General features: G+C 33.4%; 1 protein-coding gene across 1 annotated transcript in view; it reads left to right on the top strand.

Moving 5' to 3' along the window:
• Nucleotides 1-20,323, top strand: part of MAP4K5 (mitogen-activated protein kinase kinase kinase kinase 5) — a gene marked incomplete at both ends in the record, with an annotated part of 90,873 nt that overhangs the window by 16,704 nt on the left and 53,846 nt on the right. The window contains 7 exons of the mRNA XM_084240033.1: nt 62-119; nt 7,976-8,066; nt 8,772-8,836; nt 12,707-12,762; nt 18,248-18,295; nt 18,384-18,426; nt 19,279-19,351. Of these exons, the coding sequence (XP_084096159.1) occupies nt 62-119; nt 7,976-8,066; nt 8,772-8,836; nt 12,707-12,762; nt 18,248-18,295; nt 18,384-18,426; nt 19,279-19,351 (434 nt within the window). The remainder of the gene's footprint in view (nt 1-61; nt 120-7,975; nt 8,067-8,771; nt 8,837-12,706; nt 12,763-18,247; nt 18,296-18,383; nt 18,427-19,278; nt 19,352-20,323) is intronic.

Here is a 20,323-nt window from a genome sequence, read left to right as displayed (position 1 = left end):
TAGTACCAAGTAAGTTTTGTATAATTAACAAACTTTAAAATTTTTTTTATTTTCATTTTAGGCCAGAAATATACATACAGGAGAGTTGGCTGCAGTAAAAATTATCAAATTGGAGCCTGGTATGTATTAAAACACTCAATTTTTGAATTTTTTCATATGCAGTTCTAAATGTAGAACTTAAGAGCATTTCCCCTGTTTTCTTCCTTCTTTCCCTTCTTCCTCAAAGATGTCTTTATATGTTGTTAGGGCAGTAAGATAGCTCCAGGATGGTTATATTAAATTTCATTGAAGGTTGCTTGTTAAAGACGAGTGTGATGTGATAGTTTATTACTAAATTAAATTGGAAATGTGCACAACGTCAGTTTTAAGATTACAGTGAAATATTTGAACTTTATTTTTAGCTTTTATGAGAATTTGATTAGGAACGTTTATGTTGATTTTTGGGGTGTTATTTGGTAGTATTTGGGATAGATTATTCATTTTTTTAAACTGATACATAATCAACAGATAACATTTTACTTTCAGGTGTACAACCTAATGATTCCATATTTGTCTGCACAGGGTATTGATTATCACAATAAGTCTATTTAACATCCATCATCACGCATACTTTACACTCATCACCCAATTTTCAGATATTGGCTAGTTTGTTTTAAGGTTTACCCCCTGAGGTTTTGTTTTTTTTTGTTTTTTGGTTTTGTTTTGTTTTTTTTTTTTACTGGAGCATTGGTGTGCATTAGCCTGTGAGTACTTTTTTTTTTTTTTTTAAGAATTATACTGGTTATTTAGACTTAATTTTATATTTTAATAGACTTGGGGCCTGCCATTGTCTTTGCAGATCTTGTCTTTGCCATTCTGATTTATTTTGTATCAGCGATTCATAGAGTGAATCATATCATTAAAGAGAATTTCTTCTTAAATGTAGGGAATAATACAACTCGAATCCGCATTTTGATCTGTTTTCTAAAACCTTCTCTACCTTCAGTCTTCCCCATTTACTAAAATTTAGCAAAGCTGAAAATTAGGCATGTCCTTATTTTCCCTCTTTTATTTGCACTCCAGAATATGTCATCAGGTTACTTCAAGTCCACCTCCAAAACATCCTGAATCTATCTTTCTTTTCTTTCATCTCTGCTTTCCTGGTCTTGCTCTTTTCTCTCCCCAACCTATGCCACCATGTAGTTTCCACAAAGCCTCTAGGGTGGTTTTTTTTTTTTTTTTTTTTTTAAAGATTTATTTATTTATTTATTTATACAAGCACTGGGTACAGTCAGAAGCGCGGGAGGGTGAGAGAATTCACCAGAGCCAGAGCGGGGAGCAGAGCAGGCAGAAGGACCGAAGCACACTGCCGAGGGGAGCAGCGGGCGGCAGGAGAGGTCTGCGCGCCATGTGGGACCCTCCTCCGGTGGCCAGGGAGCAGCCGGGGATCGAACCGGCACTGCAGAGGCTGCGGGCAGCCTCATCTATTTTTGGGCAGCTTCGCAACCCAGCGCTCAACCGCTGCGCCACCGGGGAGGCCCACTCTAGGGTGTTTTTTAAACACAAAACAGATCATAGTTCTCTCCTGCTTAAAACCTTGTTCAACTTCCAAATCCACTTAGAACAATATTCAGACTTTCAGCCTTGCTTATAAGACCCTACATGAGCTGCCCTGTGTGTTTTTCTGAGCACTCCTCATGTATCTCTTTGTCTTCCCTACTCTTCCTTTATTCTCCATTTTCTTTTTATTTCAGTATTCTAAGATTACACTTAGCCCTTCATTTTCTAACTGAAGTACTATTATTTCTCATCATTTTCCTCAAGACTCCTGGTCATTTCACATGTCAGCTTGAATGTCTTGTCTTCAAACAGACCCACTTCTGGTATTTTAAAGTAGCCCCCTAGGCCCTTATTATTTTAATTCTCTGCATAGGATTTGTAATTGTCTGATACTTTTCTTATTTATTTACTCATATATATTTTTTTAATAGCCATTCTTTCTCCTAGAATATAACATCCTTGAGAATAATGATCTGTCTTCACGGCTACATTTTAGCACTTGGAAATGTATAGGCACATAATGGGCACTAAATTCTTTTTTTTTTTTTTGTTCTTCTTTTTTTTTTATTTAAATAATAAATTTTATTTTTATATTCCCCCATACAATTGCAAACCCCCCATTCTGACCCCAATCCCTCCCCTCCCGCTCCCCACCCCCCAAAAAGTGTCTCTGGTTCATAGTTTTTGTTGATTTTGATTTTCACTTTCTTAGATTCATTTTCCTGGTCCCTTATTTAAGTTTTCTAGATTCCTGCTATGAGTGAGACCATCCGGTATTTTTCTTTTTCTTTTTGGCTTATTTCACTGAGCATGATCCCTTCCAGCGCCATCCATGTTGCTGCAAATTGCATGTGTTTATCTTTTTTGAATGCTGAGTAATATTCCATGGTATATATGTACCACATCTTCTTGATCCATTCATCTATTTTTGGGCATTTGGGCTGTTTCCAAAGCTTAGCTATTGTAAATAGGGGCACTAAATTCTTTATACAGATGAATATTGTAAGTGTTGCTTTTGAAATAGAATGACCACTTGGCTAACTGTAGAATCATTGCATCACACATTCTCCCACTCTCAAAAAAAAAAATAAAATAAAATCTATAGACATTTTTAAATATATGAGAAATTTTTTTCTCCCTGCAGTTTGAGAATATTGTAAAACTGGCCCCACAGTTTTCTTCTTCTTGCATCTGTCTAACTGTAGCACAAGCTGGAGATTCTTTGTCTTGAAGTTAGTAATTTCAACAGAATGTATCTTGATCTTGATCATTTTCTGCAGATTTTCCCCCTGGAACACGGTGAACTTTTTTCCATCTGCTATTTTGATTGTTAATTTCAAGAAAACTTTTTATCTTTCTTGAGTTTTTAAATTAAAAAAATTTTTAAATTACTAAAATTATTTTAAGAATTTCTGTTTAACTTTTAAAAATTTCTTTGGAAATACCCAATATTTGTGTAAGGAGGTTAATATTGGGGGAAATTAGTGTTGTAGATAATTACAACTCTAATATAGCTCTTCTAGTTGTGATTTTTATCAGAATTCATTAATGTTATACTTAGGTGTTTTTTGTTTATTTGGTTTTATTTTACTTTGGTTTTGGTAACATTTTAGAAGTTAGGTCTTTGCTGCACTAATATTGCAAAGCTGTGATGTTCAAGAAATAAAGCCTTATTATTTATTTTATCTTTAGGTTTTGGTTCAGAGTTAATAGTAATCGAATTTCAGTAAATAAAAACTATAAAATTAGTGACCTGGGAAATGAAATACATTTTTCTTATCTTTAAGTATACTTTTCTTTTTTGTGAATAGTATCATTTTCATCATATATGCTTTAGAATTTGAGAACTTGGTCTTTTTGTGACTGATTTCATTCATTTAGGTTGTTTTAATACTTTTTAAAAAAGATTTATTTATTTATACAAGCACTAGGTATAGTCAGAACCGTGGGAGGGTGAGAGAATTCACCAGAGCCAGAGCGGGGAGCACAACAGGCAGACTGACGAAGTACACTGCTGAGGGGAGCAGCTGGCACGGCAGGAGAGGTCTGCACGCCATGTGGGACCCTCGCAGGCGGCCGGGGAACGAACTGGTGCTGCAAAGGCTGTGGGCAGCTTCGCAGCCCAGTGCTCAACCACTGCGCCACCGGGAGGCCCTGTTTTAATACAATTTATTTGGACTTATTTTGATTTTTACCCTTAAAAAATATTTTCTAGTAATGCCAAAGTGGCATTTTTCACACTTTTTGAACAGATTTAAGGAAATGGTTAGGTCAAAAATGTAGTATGCGGATGAATTTTTCCAAAATTCAGTTCATATATTTCAACTAATTCTGAAGATAGCTTTTTATAAGAAATGAATTCTTAACCTTACTCAATAGCTTTTTAAAACATTGAACTAATGCCAATATAATACAGAAGAGTTTCCTTGTATTGATTTAACAGATGAACAGGTTTAGACTTTTATTTAGACATGAAAAGATAATTATTTGCCAATATGGCTTAGGAAAAAAAACTTATGTCTGGTAAAACATAAACGAAACTTAAAAAAAAAAGTAAATGAAATCCCAGCTGTGAACCTAATACTTTTCACTCAGTTAAAGCTAGATTATTGAAATTTGCAGTAATTGTATTTATTGCATATTTACCTACGTCCCTCGGGTAATTTAATATTATAATATTTAAATTTTTGCTGAAACTAATTGCTTTTTTTCCCTTCCCCTCCTCTCCTCCCAATAGATTGATTTTGAGGTTTCCTAATACTCATAAAAATTCTAAAGGTAAAAGTAAAAGATAACAGTGGCAAGTAAAAGTATATAAGCACAAAGAATTGGTTTTTCAAATAGCCACAAAAAGAGTCAGCAATCCTTCCTATGTCCCTATATTTTGTTGCCTTTTGTATATATAGCAAGTGATTATTTTTTAAGAATGATTTAACCATTTTTATAGTAGACAGTGAATGCAGATACTGTCTTACAAATGGTGACATTCAAATAAAGTTTGACTTACCAGTGATTAACATTGAAAATAAATAATATCAATGATATCATTTTGCGTTTTAGTTGTATTTTCTATCTCTTGTGTTCAGCATCAGGACTGCTCTAGAAAAAGCAGGGAGATATTATGATGATGCATGTCATCATGTTTTCCTTTGTCTGACTTTCAGCCTGCTCTCTAACTCATTTTACAGATGCTCATTTTTCTCAACATTTCTGTACTAGTAACAGCCAGACAGCCAGAACAGGAGCAAGATTCCTAGGAAGGCTAATCATCATATTTCTACTTTCTACCTTTTTCTTCTCCTCCCATTTACCCCTCTTTTATGGTAAAACTGCAGGTATATTTTGCATGCAAATTCCAGTTTTAAATACTGTGAACTTTTGCTTACAGGGATGAAATGTAATAAAATCATTGCCTAGAATGATTAATGCAGTATACTTTGGTTTGTTTGCTTGCATGTTTCTAAAAAAAGCTAAATTGGAAATATTCATGTGATACTCCAGATAGTCCATTTTCCTCATGAGTTTTAAATAAAAGGGCAAGTTGAATGTATTAACTAGTTTAGTTTTAGGAATAAGTAGGTATCTTTAAATATCTTTGAATAGATCTTTGATACTTTTCTTAGATTCGTTGTTTAATAACCTCATCTTGTTTCCTGGAAGTAAAAGCAGAGAATCGAAGTATGCAAGTATTTAAACAGCCATTAGTTGTCTGTTTAATGTTGTTGAAAGAAATCCCAACTTAGGAATTTTGCCTAAATAAGATGAATGTCAATTATTCTGGCTAAGTGGTATGTTTTGGTATTCTGTTTTAAAATCTAATAATTTTGACTTTTAAAAATCATCTGTAAAGTTGATACACTGTCTTCATTGTTTTGAAAGTCCAAGTCTGAGTTGATGAAAAATGTTAATTTGAGGGCACAAATGCACACCAAAAATGTTCTTTCATTGGTTTTAAATAATATATACACTGGTCTTTTTTCCTATTTTCTAATATGCCAGGCACCTACTTGAAAGCTTTTATTTGCTGTTTCTGGTACCACGGATGTTGTTCTGTTATAAAAAATCCATTTGATCTCCTCCTTCACCACATTCATCTCTTTCCTCAAATATCATAACCTGTGGTTTTCCTGACCACTCATTCTGTGTAAAATATCAGTTACCTCCACTCTCTTATTCCCAACTCTAGTTAATTTCTATCTTGGCACTTACCACTAATTGACATATATATTTTGTTTGTTTTACTTTCTGACACCTGCCAGAGAGAAATCTTTAAAAAATAAATATTAGTTACATGTTACTTCATTTTATAATGCTGGTATTGCCTGTGATATTGTGATTTATAATAAATATATATTTGATTAAGATGACCAAGATTTATTTCTCTCATACATTTAGTCTTCATAGTTTCTAGCTCACAGTTTCCAATATCCTTGGAATTTGCTAAGAATTGAGAGGGATAAAGGTGTCTTTTGTTATATGAATGAGGTAACTTTTGGAAGCTCCTAAAGGTTGGAACTGGTTGCCTGGAGAACTAACTTGTGATTAGAGGGTTGGAACTTTAAGTCCTCACCCTATTTCCCATTCCTGACCTCCAATCTTCAAGGAGGGGAAAAGGTTGGAGATTGAGCTCAGTTGCCATTGCAAGCATTTAAGCAATCATACATGCCTATGTAATGAAGCCGCCACCAAAACCAAAAAAAAGAGGAGACTGGAGAACTTCCAGGTGGTGAACATATGGAGATTTGTGAGATGTGATGTGCCTGGAGAGCATGGAAACTCCATACCCTTTCCCCATATCTTGCCTTATGCATCTCTTCCATCTGGTTCCTGATTTACATCCTTTCTACTAAATGATAATCTAGTAAGTAAGCCTGTTTCATGAGTTCTATGAGTTGCTCTAGCAAATTAATCTTACCTGAGGAAGGGATCCTGCGAAATTGATTTATAGCCAGTTGGTCAGAAGCACAGGTAGTAAGTAACTTGAAAACTGTGGGAACCCCCAGTCTATAGCAGGTTGCTCAGAATCACAACATGGGCTTGCAATTGGCATCTAAAGTATTGTATGTAGAATGTAGTCTTGAGACAGTGAACCTTTAACCCATGGACTCTCAGGCTCTCTTATTAGTGTCAGAATTGAGCTGAGGCGAGTTGAATTCTGACATTCTGTTGGTGTCTGAGCATTGCTTATTTTTTGGTGTGAGGAACCTTACCCTTCTACCACAACACAATTTGGAGATTAGGACTGCCATTCAGTTGATGTCAGAGAATTGCCTGTTGGTTTGGGGAAGTTCCACATGCTGCTGTATTGGAATATAGTGCAGGAGCCTTTTCATGCCCTCATACCAAAACCAAAGACACCATATAAAAAATGAAAACTACAGATCAGTATCTCTCATGAACTTAGATATGAAAACTTTGTACAAAATATAGGAAAATGAAATCTTAAGGACATTTTGGGAAGGATTTCTAGGTACTTGCTAAAGCTTTTGTTGTTGGAGGTACTCTCTTTGCATGTCTGTTCCTCCAGTTTAACTTGAGAACTTTGATTTTTCTTGAGTAGATGTAGCAATAGTTTTTTTCTTTAATTTTTTTACATCATTTTTCATTTTTAAACAATATTTACTTCCCCCCACCCCCTCTGGTGTAGTCCCCATAGAGTTTCCTTCCCCAAGGCACCCGTGTACCATCACCTCAGTCCCCTGTGCTCCTCCCTCTCTCCCTCTGATCCCTCTCCCTCCTCCTCCCCTGCAGGATATCTCTGATTTATAATTGTCCGTTTTTTGCTTTGTTGCATATGCAATATATATGTAGTCATTTATCAACTGATAAACTCTTTTACTGAAAAGCCATTATTTCTTTACAAAATGGAGTTTGATGGTGACAATACCGTTTTAGGCAATATTACCATGTTAACCATGCAGTTCCCATAAACAGTACTTCATTTTAATATAACTTTTCAAGATTAACAGCTTAAGTTTTTTGATAGACAAATGGAAAGATTAAAGTCAGAAAGGAAGAAAGCAAAATTACTTTTAATTTTACCTCTCATACATGAGCATTGTGTATGTTTTTGTGAATCCTTCTATATACATATGTATAATCTCTTTGACTTAGCATAGTGTGAACATATTTTTGTATTAAAATGTATTTACCTGTATTATATGTATAACTGTACCTACTTTATTTAACTATTCTTTCATTATTAAGTCACACTGTAGAGAAAATCCATCTCTGCGTGTGTCTTCTTAAGAAAAAACTTTGAAATGAAATTATGGGTTCAACAATTTTATATATTTGTAGTGCTTATGGGTTTATACAAATAATTTATCAGTTTACATTCCCATTCTTCATCTCTAATGTTTATTGTAAAAGTTTCCTTCTTTCCATATAGGCTCAAAATATAACATGGTAACCAAATTGTTATTTTGTTTTTTAGGAGATGATTTTTCTTTGATTCAACAAGAAATATTTATGGTTAAAGAATGTAAACATTGCAATATTGTTGCCTACTTTGGGAGCTATCTCAGGTAAAAAAAAAAGTATCTTTTCTCTTTGTATTTTATATTCTCTATGTTAGCATTCTCCCTTTCATACAAGTGCTGTTATATATGTAAATTTTAAAAATTGTATTATCTGAATTTTTAAAATATCTTAGTTTTTCTAATCTTCCACTCATTAATAGTGGCACCTCCATTTGTGTAGTTATAGATGTTATCTAGCAACCTTAATGAAATATTCAAAATGTTTACAATTAAATGTTTTAGCTTATAAAACCGATCATATTCTAAAGCATTTAAGGTGGGTGCAAAACTGAAGTTAGTAAGCTTTTCTGTATCTTGATGAGAGACTAACAGGGCAGTTTCCTTTTGCACTGTGCAACCGATCTTAAACCTTGGTGTACTAAAGAGTGAAATCCTTCAAAGTCTTTCAGGATTTAAGAATTACTAGATGGGCCTCCCATCTGGTGGCCTATGGGTTAAGTCTCATCACAACTGTAGCCTAAGTTTGATCCCCACCCAGGGAGCTAATACACATATGGTGCAGCAGACCTCTGCTGTCTCCCTGCTACTCCCCTTGACAGTGTATTTCAGTAAATCTGTCTGTTCTGTTCCCCACTCTTTCTCTTGTGAATCATCTCATCCCACTGCACCTCTGGCCTATACCTCAGATTTTCTACATGCACAAAAAGAATATTAGCTAATATGATGATTTTCTCTCTCTTTTCATCTTAGTCGGGAGAAACTGTGGATTTGTATGGAATACTGTGGTGGTGGATCACTTCAAGATATTTACCATGGTACTGTTAATTTAATTTTACATTTTAAAACTTTGATTTTAACAATTGTTATTTCACCTTTATAGTTAACCAGGGATTATAGTGTTAGATTTACTGTTTGATAGTCTTCTATTCTGATGAAGTATTACATAAGAGAAATCTAAATTTTATTTTTGCTGGCTATTTAGTAACATTTGCTGAAGCCTGAACTGAGAAATCCAAGAGTACTTGTATAATCAAAAATTGCTTTTTGGATGTAATTACTAGGAAAGGGTTTTATCTACAGATGAAACTATAAATTTCCTTCTAAATAATACTTGAATTGCAAAGAGTAATCTCATGTAAAGAAAATTGTATATCTTATAATAATTATTATATAATTTAACCTATTGACTTAAGAAAGTACTTCAGTTATGCTGTAATATTTTGTATTAAAAATATAGAGCTTAAAATTTTGGAATATTTTATTTAGAATTATGTTAGACAGTTTTCTGAGTTGAATTTGATCTTGCCTCATAATACTATTCAGATGTAGTTGTTGTTTTGACTCTATAGTTTAGGTTCCAGTTTGTTTTGTTGTTGAAAATTTCCTTAATTTATGACACTAAGCATAGATCCTTATAAAATAATTTCTTTGCCTTATTTAGTTGATTATGGGACAGTAGAATGCTGCTTGCAATTGTGCATGTATGATTTATTAAGAATTATATGAAGCTTTTTTTTAAAATTGCTATGTGAAATCTTTATATTGGAGTCTTATTAAATTTCATTCATGTAGTTTAGACATGCCACTATACTAAGAGCTATTCAGTTTAAATAATATTTTATATCTTATAGAGTCATATTTTTAAAATGTTAGTAAGTAGAGCAGTAGTATTATTAACTATTCTTGGCCTGTAGTGTAGAATACCATGCAGAACTTAAAAAGAGACATATCTCCATTTATATATATCTGGATATGTATTTTTTTAATGGAAAAATCAATCATGAGAGAGTATGTATAGCACAACCAAGTTTACTGGATTTTCTTTCACTATATTTTTTTTCTTTCCTTTTTTTAAATGTATTGATTTTTTTGTCTTTCTTTTTTTTTAGATTTATTTATTTATTTATACAAGCACTGGGTACAGTCAGAAGCACGGGAGGGCGAGAGAATTCACCAGAGTCAGAGCGGGGAACAGAGCAGGCAGACTGATGAAGTACACTGCTGAGGGGAGCAGCAGGCGGCAGGAGAGGTCTGCGCGCCATGTGGGACCCTCACCCGGTGGCCAGGGATCAAACCGGCGCTGCAGAGGCTGCGGGCAGCTTCGCAACCTAGCACTCAACCTCTGCGCCACTGAGGAGGCCCACTATATTTTTTTAAAGCATACATATGAATGTAAATGCATAACAAAATGAAAGAATGAATACCAAATTAATAAATCATTACCTCTAAGGGAGGCAAAATGAAGCACATAGTAATATTTTGAATTGCAAGGAAAATGTGTTGATGATACTTAATCATACGTTAATAAATATAGTAATTATCTAATTTTGTCACAATAAATAATCTGTGACCTAAAACAGTAGTGATTGATACCTAAACTCTGGTCTTTGACTCTTTTTACTTAAAAGGATGATTAATACCACATGCATACTATAAGTATACAAAATATTGCAGTTTTTATTTTTTTTTCAAAGATTTATTTATTTTTATACAAGAATTAGGGTACAGGCCAGAGGCATGGGAGGGTGAGAGGATTGACCAGATAGAAAGCAGGGAGAAGAACAGCAGATGGGCTGAAAGCACTGCTGAGGGGAGCAGTGGACAAGACAGGAGAGGTCTGCCATGTCATGTGGGAATCTTTCTGGCCAGCCGGGAATTGAACCCGTGCTACCAAGCCTGCAGACAGCTCCACAGTGCAGCGCTCAACCCGCTGCGCTATCGGGGAGGCCTCAATATTGCAGTTTTTAAAATAAGAATCCCATTTTTAAAAAAGAAAAAAACTAATTTTTTTATTTAGTTCTTTTATATTGTTGGTCTTAACTATTGGTAGAAAAAAGTTCATGTCACTTGATTTAAAATTTTTCTTTATTATTTTATGAAGAATTTTCTTTTACATGAAGAGTTTTTATACAATAACTGATTTTATCCATTTATACTTTTGCAGAATTAAAACTCAAGAATATGGATAAATAAAACTGGCATTTTTACCATTTCCACTTTTAAACTTAAGGAATTGTGAGACCTTCATTTTATTTCTTCATAAAGTTTCTACTTTCCATTATTAAAATCTGTTATTTGTTGAATTAAGTTGTATTTAAGAACTTTCCATCCCTGTAAATAGCGCAGTAGATAACAAAGTAATCAAGAACATCTGCACTTACAGTAAACTGTTAGTAGATGTCCTTTTTTTACTACTCTATTATTCTAGCAGTGTACCACAAATAAATATTTTATGTTCCTGAGTAGATGTAGAGAAACAGTGATTAAAATAGGCAGTAAAATATTTCCTTTAAGTAAAGTTTACATGCAAGTACCTGATTTGGTTTCATTGTCAGCAGACACCACCCTGGATTTCAGATACTCTCTCATGGTGTTGTAAGGCATATTTCCAGACTCCATTAGGGTACTTGCATGAGAATTTTATGTTTCATAGTTGGAAAAGATCTGTTTTTCACAAGTGACCTGGTTACTTTTTTAAATTCTTAAGTAAGTTGCTGCATCGATAGACCTGGTTAGAGTCATACTAAAAAAATAATATCGTCACCTTTAAAAAGGCATATGATGCCTTTTAGTATATTCAAGAGTCAATCTCTATGGTTTTCTACTTTCTCTATATAACTGTAATTAGATATATGTTTATTGCATTTCTTAGTTCTGAAAAAATTGTTTAGGGTTGAGGTCATATCCATTACTTTCTATAGAACATCCTGTGATGCCTGTTTCTGTGCTTTATATTTACACTGATTAAAGTTGTTAGGGAGTAAATCTTTTATTTTTAAAATACATTTTTAACTTCTCAACTTAACTTCTTTTGTTTCCTGTTTATAAGATTAAATGTGTTCATGAGTAGAAATCATAAAAATTGATTATTATATTTTTCATGCTCTCCTCAAGCTGACTTCATTATTTAACTTTCATAAAATTCCAGAATAAGTAACATTTTAAAAATGGCATCATCAGTATTAAAGGGGCAAAGTCCAATTTCTTTCCCCAGACATTTATTGAATGGTGTCTACACAGCAACCACAACACTGGCTCTGCAGTCATCAAGTATGACCATTGCTTCTTGGATTAATTTAGCATGGTTCACTATAATTACTTGTGAAATCTCTTCCATAATCGAAAACCTTGACAGATAGCTTGAATCAGTGAGGTATTTATGGAAAAGATGAGAGGAAATGGTAAAATTAGATTATCTTTGGTTTTCAAAATGCTTCTGCTGATTGGGGCAGAGGAAGGTGGGGGATACTTTTCAGTGAGGGGATTGGTCAATAAAGCCACTGGCAAAAATGTTCACCATTAACCTGCACCTCCATTTGAGTATGGTATCTTTCTATGTCTTATTATTACTGCGCAAGGAAACCTTTATTTACATTTTAAAAAAGCTATTACTGAAGCTAATACTTTCCAAAATTAAATTGGGACAAATGGCTAGAGTGCATCTAGTAATGTCATGCTTGGACACTGTGAATGCAAGACTAAAGAACTAACACCCACCCTTCAGACACAGGACCAAGTGCAGGGTCAATTCTTTCTGGCTATTATAAACTGGAAGAGTGTAGCCATCTTCCAGCTACTTGTCTGGAAGCATTTTTTCAGGTGCTTTTTAAAGTATTTTTTATCTATTATATTCAAATTTATAATAATATGTTACGGGTTTTTTTTGTTTGTTTTTTCCTTTCTAGTTACTGGACCATTATCAGAATTACAGATAGCCTATGTATGCAGAGAAACTTTACAGGTACTACTTTTGCTTGTATAACTAGGAAGGCAATTCCAGATTCATGATTGTAAATGATAAAATAGTGATCTGCCTAAAAGAAAATGAGTAAACCAAGTGATTTTTCTGTTACGTCTCATGTTGTAATTCTGTAAGCCTACATATTTCTTTCATGAATGAGTCACAGAATTCGTTTAAGCTGGTGCTAGCATACCCAATGCTGATATCTGTTGTTCCACTTTGTAGTGCTTAGCCCTCAATTGCTACAAAACTAAGGAGAGCCATAGGTGTGAATTGGTTTTCATCAGTGAATCATCAGAACTCTCAATTGTACCAAGTTTTCTAAGCTTTCTCTTCAAGTTTTATGGCAGTAAAAGGAATCACATATAAAACATAAGGACTTTTATGTTTTTCTTGAAATGAAAATAAATTAGCATAACAACTTTCAGTGAAGTGAAAACCCTAGTTCTCTGTGATATTAATGTTTCATTGGTAGTAGAATCTCTTTTTATATGCTTGGTACACATTGTATTAAGCAGAGGTTTCTTCATCATTTTAGAGCCCATGAGAGCATGTAGTTTGTTAAAGTAGGATGTAAATCTTCAATAGGGGTATAGAGTAAGCAGCATTTCTCCCAATTTCTTTATTTCAATGCCCTAAAGTTGAGGAAGTTTGTTCTTAAATTTTAATGCATTTAAGTCAGAAAGAAATTAAGTCATAGTAATTGTGTTTTTTATTTTGGTAATTTATAGCTAATAATTGTTAATTCATGCTTTTCTGTCTACATTTCCTAGATTGTGCAATTTGTGTAAAAGTGAAATTGATATTCTATTTTTTGTCTTCCATATTTTAGAAACTGGGAGATTGACCTGACTTAGGGGAAAATTCGAGTCATTTAGAAAAAGATATGGTTTCCACTTATTTAAATCTTATTTTTAAATATGTGAAAGTAAACTCAAATATATACATTTCCTGAAAATGGACAGAGTGCTAAATAGAGATAAAAAAAAACAAACAAAACTTGAGTTTGCATTCTGGCCCTAATATATGACCATAACCCCTTTTTTGGTTCTTATTCCCCAAGTATAAAATGAGGCTTTGGTAGGGTTGACCTTCAATATTAGTTAGATTTTTAAATTCTGATATGCTAGCAAAAATCTGGTGTCCAGTGACTGATGAATGGATAAAGATGATATACATCTATATATCTATATATGTTTTATATATGTGGTACACATATATAGTGGAATATTGTTCAGCCATAAAAAAAGAATGAAAGCATTCATTTGCAACAATATGGATGAATCTGGGGAACATTGTGATGAGTGAAATAAGCAAGGCTCAGAAAGAAATACTACATGATCTCACTTTAATGTGGAATCTAAAAAAGTTGAACTGATACAATCAAAGAGAATAGTAGTTACAGCTAGATGCTGCCTACAAAAAAATGACTTTTATTACATAATGACACATACAGGTTACAAATAAAAGACAGAAAAGCACTGTAATAATGATTCAAAAGAAAGCTGAAATGGCCATGTTAATGTCAGATAAAGTCAACTTTAGAGCAAAGACTATTTTGCCGAAAGACATAATAACCCTAAATGATTTTGCCCCTAGTAACACAGCTTTAATACACATGATTAAAAAAAAAAAACTATAGAAAAATGAAAGGAGAAATAGATAAATGCATAGTTAGGGCAAGATTTCAGTACCCTTCTCACAGTAATTTTGCAGACCAAATAGGCAGAAAATCAACATGGATATATAAAACTTGAACAACACAATCTACTAACTTGACCTAACTGAGTTTTTTAGTCCAACAATAGCAGGATACATATGTTTTTCAAGGTTTTCAAGAACCTTTACCAAGATAGATCTTATTCTGGTCCATGAAGTATGTCTTAGTACCTTTAAAAGGATTTAAATCATTCAGAGTATATTTTCTGACCACAGTATAATTAAAGAAATTAACAGGAACATTTATTGGGTATATCCAGAAATTTGGAGAAATACGTGGAAATATAATGAAGCACAGTTACATAAACCATGATGAAACCAAAAGAGAAATTAAAAAGTATTTTGAACCAAATGAAGTGAAAATACAATGCTTCAAAATTTGGGATGCCACAAAAACAGTACTTAGAGAACTTTTTTAGCACTAAATACCAATATTGGAAAGGAAGATAGGCCTGAAATCAAATATTCAACTTCCACCTTAAGAAACTAGAAAAGCATGAGCAAATTAAACAGAAAGGATTACAGTGACAATCAGAAAAATGTGAGAAAATCAATGAAACCAAAAACTGAGAAGATCAGTAAAATTATTAAACCCTAAGTCATATTAATCGAGGCAAATAAAAAGAAGAAACACATCACCAAAATTTGCAATGAGTAAGGGGGCATTATAACAATCCATAAATATTAAAAAAATGAAAAAGATATTTAGTACCAAAAGAATATGAACAGCTTTATGACAGTAAAATCTATATCTTAGATGAAATAGATAATTTCCTTGAGACAAGTTACCAAATCATCTGAATCATCCTGTATCTGTTCCCACAAAGAAAACTCCATGTCAGATCACAGCATGGATAAATTCTTTATGGGAGAAATGCCAATTCTAATACGCTCTTTTAGAAAATTGAAGATAGGGAGTAACTCCCAAAGCACTTTATGGACCAGCATTGTTCTGAAACCCGAATCTGACAACATTGAAAGAGAACAAACTACAAACTAGTATCCTTCAAATATAGATGCAAAAATTAAAAAGTGGGGGGAAAAAGAGAAAGGCTAGCAAAGGTAATCCAACAATATATAAAAAAGATAATTCATCATGAACAAGTGGGATGTATCTTAGATTGCAATGTTGATTTAACATTCAAATACCATTTCAAATAACCAACCATATTAACAAACAAAAAGGAAAACACACATGATCATCTAGACACAGAACAAGCTTTTAGCAAAATCAAACATTCATTCATGATAAAAATTGTAAGTATACTGGGAATTGAAAGGAACTTGATCAGCCTGTTAGTGAGCACCTATACTTAAATCAAGCTTAATGGCAAAAGACTAGATATTTTCTCTTCCAAAATCAAATAAGGCAAAGATGTCAGCTCTCACCACTTTTCAACATTATACTAGAGGTTTCAGACAGTGTAAAAAGAAGAAGCACTGAAATAAAAGGCATGCGTCCAGATTAAAAAATAAGTAAAGTTGTATTTATTATGGTCTACCCAATCATCTATGTAGATGAAATAGAATCTACAAAGTAGCAGATAGAACTAATATGAGACTAGAAATATTGCAGGATTCAAGATCAATATACAAAATTGATTAGATTTCTATATACTAACAACACAATAAGAAAGAATTTTAAAAAATAATACCCTTTACATTAAAATATGACATTCTTGAGGATATATTTGACAAAAGACTCAACACCTGTCTACTGAAAACTGCAAAACTGTTGAGAAATTAGAGAAGACCTAAGTAAATGGAGAACTACACTGTACTCATGGATCAGAAAACTAAATACTGTTAAGATATCATTTCTCCCCAAATTGATCTATGGATTCAATGTACCCAAATCAAATTCTAAGCAAACTTTTTTTTAATTTTCTGTAGAAATTGACAACTAACATTGATTCTGACATTCCCATGGCAATTCCAAGGATTTGGAATATATAAACAACTTTGAAAAAAGAACAAAAATTTGAGGACTAAGCAGTATGACTTGTAAAATCATACTAATCAAAATGTAGTTGTATAGGCATAAGGGTAGACAAGGAGTTCAGCGGAACAAAATAGAAAAAATCTACACATAGATTTGCTGATTTTTTGCCAAAGATGAAAAGACAGTTCATTGGAGAAAGGAGAGACGTCAACAAATGATACTGAAATAATTGTACATCCATATGCAAATATGGAGACCATACTTCATATCAAATGAACCATACTTCATATCATATGTTAAATTAAGTCAAAACTTAATAGGAGAAAATTTTTACTATCTTGAGTGAAACAAAACCTTTTCAATCATAAAATGAAAAGCATAATCCATAAAGAAAAACTTGTTATATTAGACTTGTTCAAAATTAAAAACTTTTTCCCTTCAGAGATTCTGTGAAGAGAATAAAAAGACAAACCGCAGGCTAGAGAAAGACACTTGCAAATTATATATCTGATCAAGGACTTGTATCCAGAATATATGAAGAACTCCCAAAACTCAGTGATAAGGAAACCCCAAAACCAAATAGGCAAAAGATTTGAACAGACACTTAAAGAAAATATGTGGATGGCAAATAAGAACATGGTAAAGATACCCAACACCATTACTTATTAGAAAAGTAGTTTAAAAGCCACATGAGGGCCTCCCCGGTGGCGCAGCGGTTGAGCGCTGGGTTGCGAAGCTGCCCGCGGCCTCTGCGGCGCCGGTTCGATCCCCGGCTGCTCCCCGGCCACCGGAGGAGGGTCCCACATGGCGCGCAGACCTCTCCTGCCGCCCGCTGCTCCCCTCAGCAGTGTGCTTCGGTCCTTCTGCCTGCTCTGCTCCCCGCTCTGGCTCTGGTGAATTCTCTCACCCTCCCGCGCTTCTGACTGTACCCAGTGCATGTATAAACAAAAACAAACAGACAAACCAGCAAAACAAATAAATAAAGCATGCCTCTATAAAAAAGGAAATAAATAAATAAATAAAATAAAAATAAAAAAAAAAAGCCACATGAGATACCAGTATATTCCAATTAGAATCACTAAATGAAAAAGACTGACCTTCAGTTTTTAAGGATTTGGATTAACTAGAACCACTGCTGGTTTCAATATAAAATGGTACGGATGCTTTGGAAAAAAAAATTTGGTAGTTGTTTTGGTAGTATAAAAGTTTATACTTATATCACCATATGATCTAGCTATTACATTCCTAGATTTTAGCCAAAGAGGAAGAAAATCATACAAGGACTCTTACTTGAATCTTCAGTCAGTTTTATTATTAATAGCCCCAAACAGGAAGCAACCAAACAACCCGTATGTCTATCTATAGGTGAATGTGTAAACAAATTCTGGCCCATCTGTACAATGGGATGCTATTTAGTGATGAACCAATTATTGATGTTTGTGTTGACAAGGAATCGCAATTTGGTGTGACTCGAAGAAGCTAGACAGTAAAAAATAATCTATGATTCTGTTTACATAAAACTAAAAAATTCAAGTCTAATCTGTATTAACAGATCTATGTTTGTGAATGTGAGGGGCTTTTGGGAGTGATGGGTATGTTCATTATCTTGACTGTGGTAATGGTATGGTAACATATTTGATTTTTATCCAAAAAATAAATTAGAAATTTTACAATAAACATTGCTTAGTAAAATGAAACTCATCCAGGTTTTCTTTCTTCCCCCTAAAAGATATTTCGGTCTTCCTTATTTAATAGGAATATAAGTAGAAAATTTAGGAGTCAGATTTACAGTTTAATAATACCTCCTTTTTCCTCCCACTATAGGGCCTTGCCTATTTGCATACTAAAGGCAAAATGCATAGAGATATCAAAGTAAGTTCATTTACTCTGTTTAAATGGATCATTTTATTGGAAGGAATTTTGTGATACTAATTTAATAATACTTATATTTTTGTTTTAGGGTGCAAACATTTTATTGACCGATCATGGTGATGTAAAATTAGGTATGTTATTTGAAGTTCTTGAAACTTGTAAAAAAATTTTAATTTTAATGAGAATTGTCATTTTACAAGTTTAATGTTCATATCAAGAGCCTCAATACTATTCATTTTTTGGTCCAGTAATTTCATTCCTAAGACTCAGTTTTAGCAAATTAATCTTAAAAATGGAAAACCCATATTCACAAAATATGGGTTTAATCATAGCATTATTAATCATGGTATTATTTATTATAAAAATACACAAATAGGCCTAGTAACAAAAAGTTTGAAAATTTTGATAAATCCACTTATGGAACATTATTTAGTCATCAAAACTAACAGTTAAATATGGTATGCTAAATGACAAAAATGAACTATATGTATATTGAGTTTTTTACAAGTTTTTTTACGTATTTCACAACAACAATAAAATTTAATGCTACCCTGGTTGTGTAAAAGAAATCTAGGTGGGGTATTTTATTTTGCCTTTTTTTCCCCCAAATTAGCTTCAATGTGCTTGTAATAAAAATATTTTTGTTAACTTTATTCTTACAGTATGTTTTCATTCTAAAGTATCAATTATTTTCTGCTAATGAGTTTGTTGTGAAACAAGAAAGATGTGGACATTCAGGTATTCCGTTTCCCTACGACCTGAACTATTAATAATGCCAGTTTAAGGGTGAAATGTAGAAATACTTTTACAATCACCACCCTTAAGGAAAAAAATCACATATTATCCAAAAACTAACAATCATGTAAGAAAAAAAGTACTTCAAAAAAAACCTAAAACAAAAACAAAAATAAAAAGAAATTTAGAAAAATTGATGGTTTAATTGAAAAGAACTAAAATTTTGTGTTTTGTTTTTTCCTTACCAGCTGATTTTGGTGTGGCTGCAAAAATAACAGCTACCATTGCAAAGAGAAAATCTTTCATTGGCACCCCTTACTGGTAAGTTATCACTAGGATTGCATGTTGTGCGTTTTTTCACTTCAAGGTTCATAGTGATCAGCACTGATACTTAGTAATGCAAAGAATTGATACTTAACTGAAAGTCAGGGGATATGCATGTTTTTTTGTTTTATAGTTCTTCTGACTGGGTTAGAGAACCATTGTCCTGCCTTCCCTGTGCTTAAGTACTAATAATGTCTTCTATGCCTGGAATCTCATAGATGTGAGACTTTAAACAGAAAGACTGTTACTATAATTTCTTATCATTTTCTTTCCTTTCCTCTTAGTACTGTTTCTGTTTTGATCTATGTTTTTTTTTTTAATACATTTTATTTTTTTTTTTAAGATTTATTTATTTAGTTTTTTAATACAAGCACTGGGTACAGTCAGAAGCGCGGGAGGGTGAGAGAATTCACCAGAGCCAGGGCAGGGAGCAGAGCAGGCAGAAGGACCGAAGTACACTGCTGAGGGGAGCAGCGGACGGCAGGAGAGGTCTGCGCGCCGTGTGGGACCCTCCTCCGGTGGCCGGGGAGCAGCTGGGGATCGAACCGGCGCTGCAGAGGCCGCGGGCAGCTTCGCAACCCAGCGCTCAACCGCTGCGCCACCGGGGAGGCCCTTGATCTATGTTTTGCACTTTCTGGTTATTAAAACTCATGCTTCCTACCATTAGTCTTCATTACCTGTCCTACTCATAATGAATCCTACCAGTTATTGACAAAGTCATACTGAAACACTACTGTCATTATTGAAGACAGATGGTTGAAATGTAATAGGAAGTGTAGTAATAAACCCTATATGTAAATAATTTAGTGAAGATTATAAAAGGTCCCATTAAGTTTTATGAAAGATTGAATTCTTTATTATCAAGTATTTGGGTAATTTATTATTTGGAAAGCAATTTAAAGCAACTGCATACTTTATGCCTAATACCAAAATAAATTATATTGGTATAGCAAAATAGTTAAATATAAA

This window comes from Talpa europaea (assembly GCF_964194135.1).
Source record: "Talpa europaea genome assembly, chromosome: 8".
Lineage (NCBI taxonomy): Eukaryota > Metazoa > Chordata > Mammalia > Eulipotyphla > Talpidae > Talpa > Talpa europaea.
Note: the sequence above shows the minus strand (reverse complement) of the source record. Positions and strands in the feature narration are given on the sequence as shown.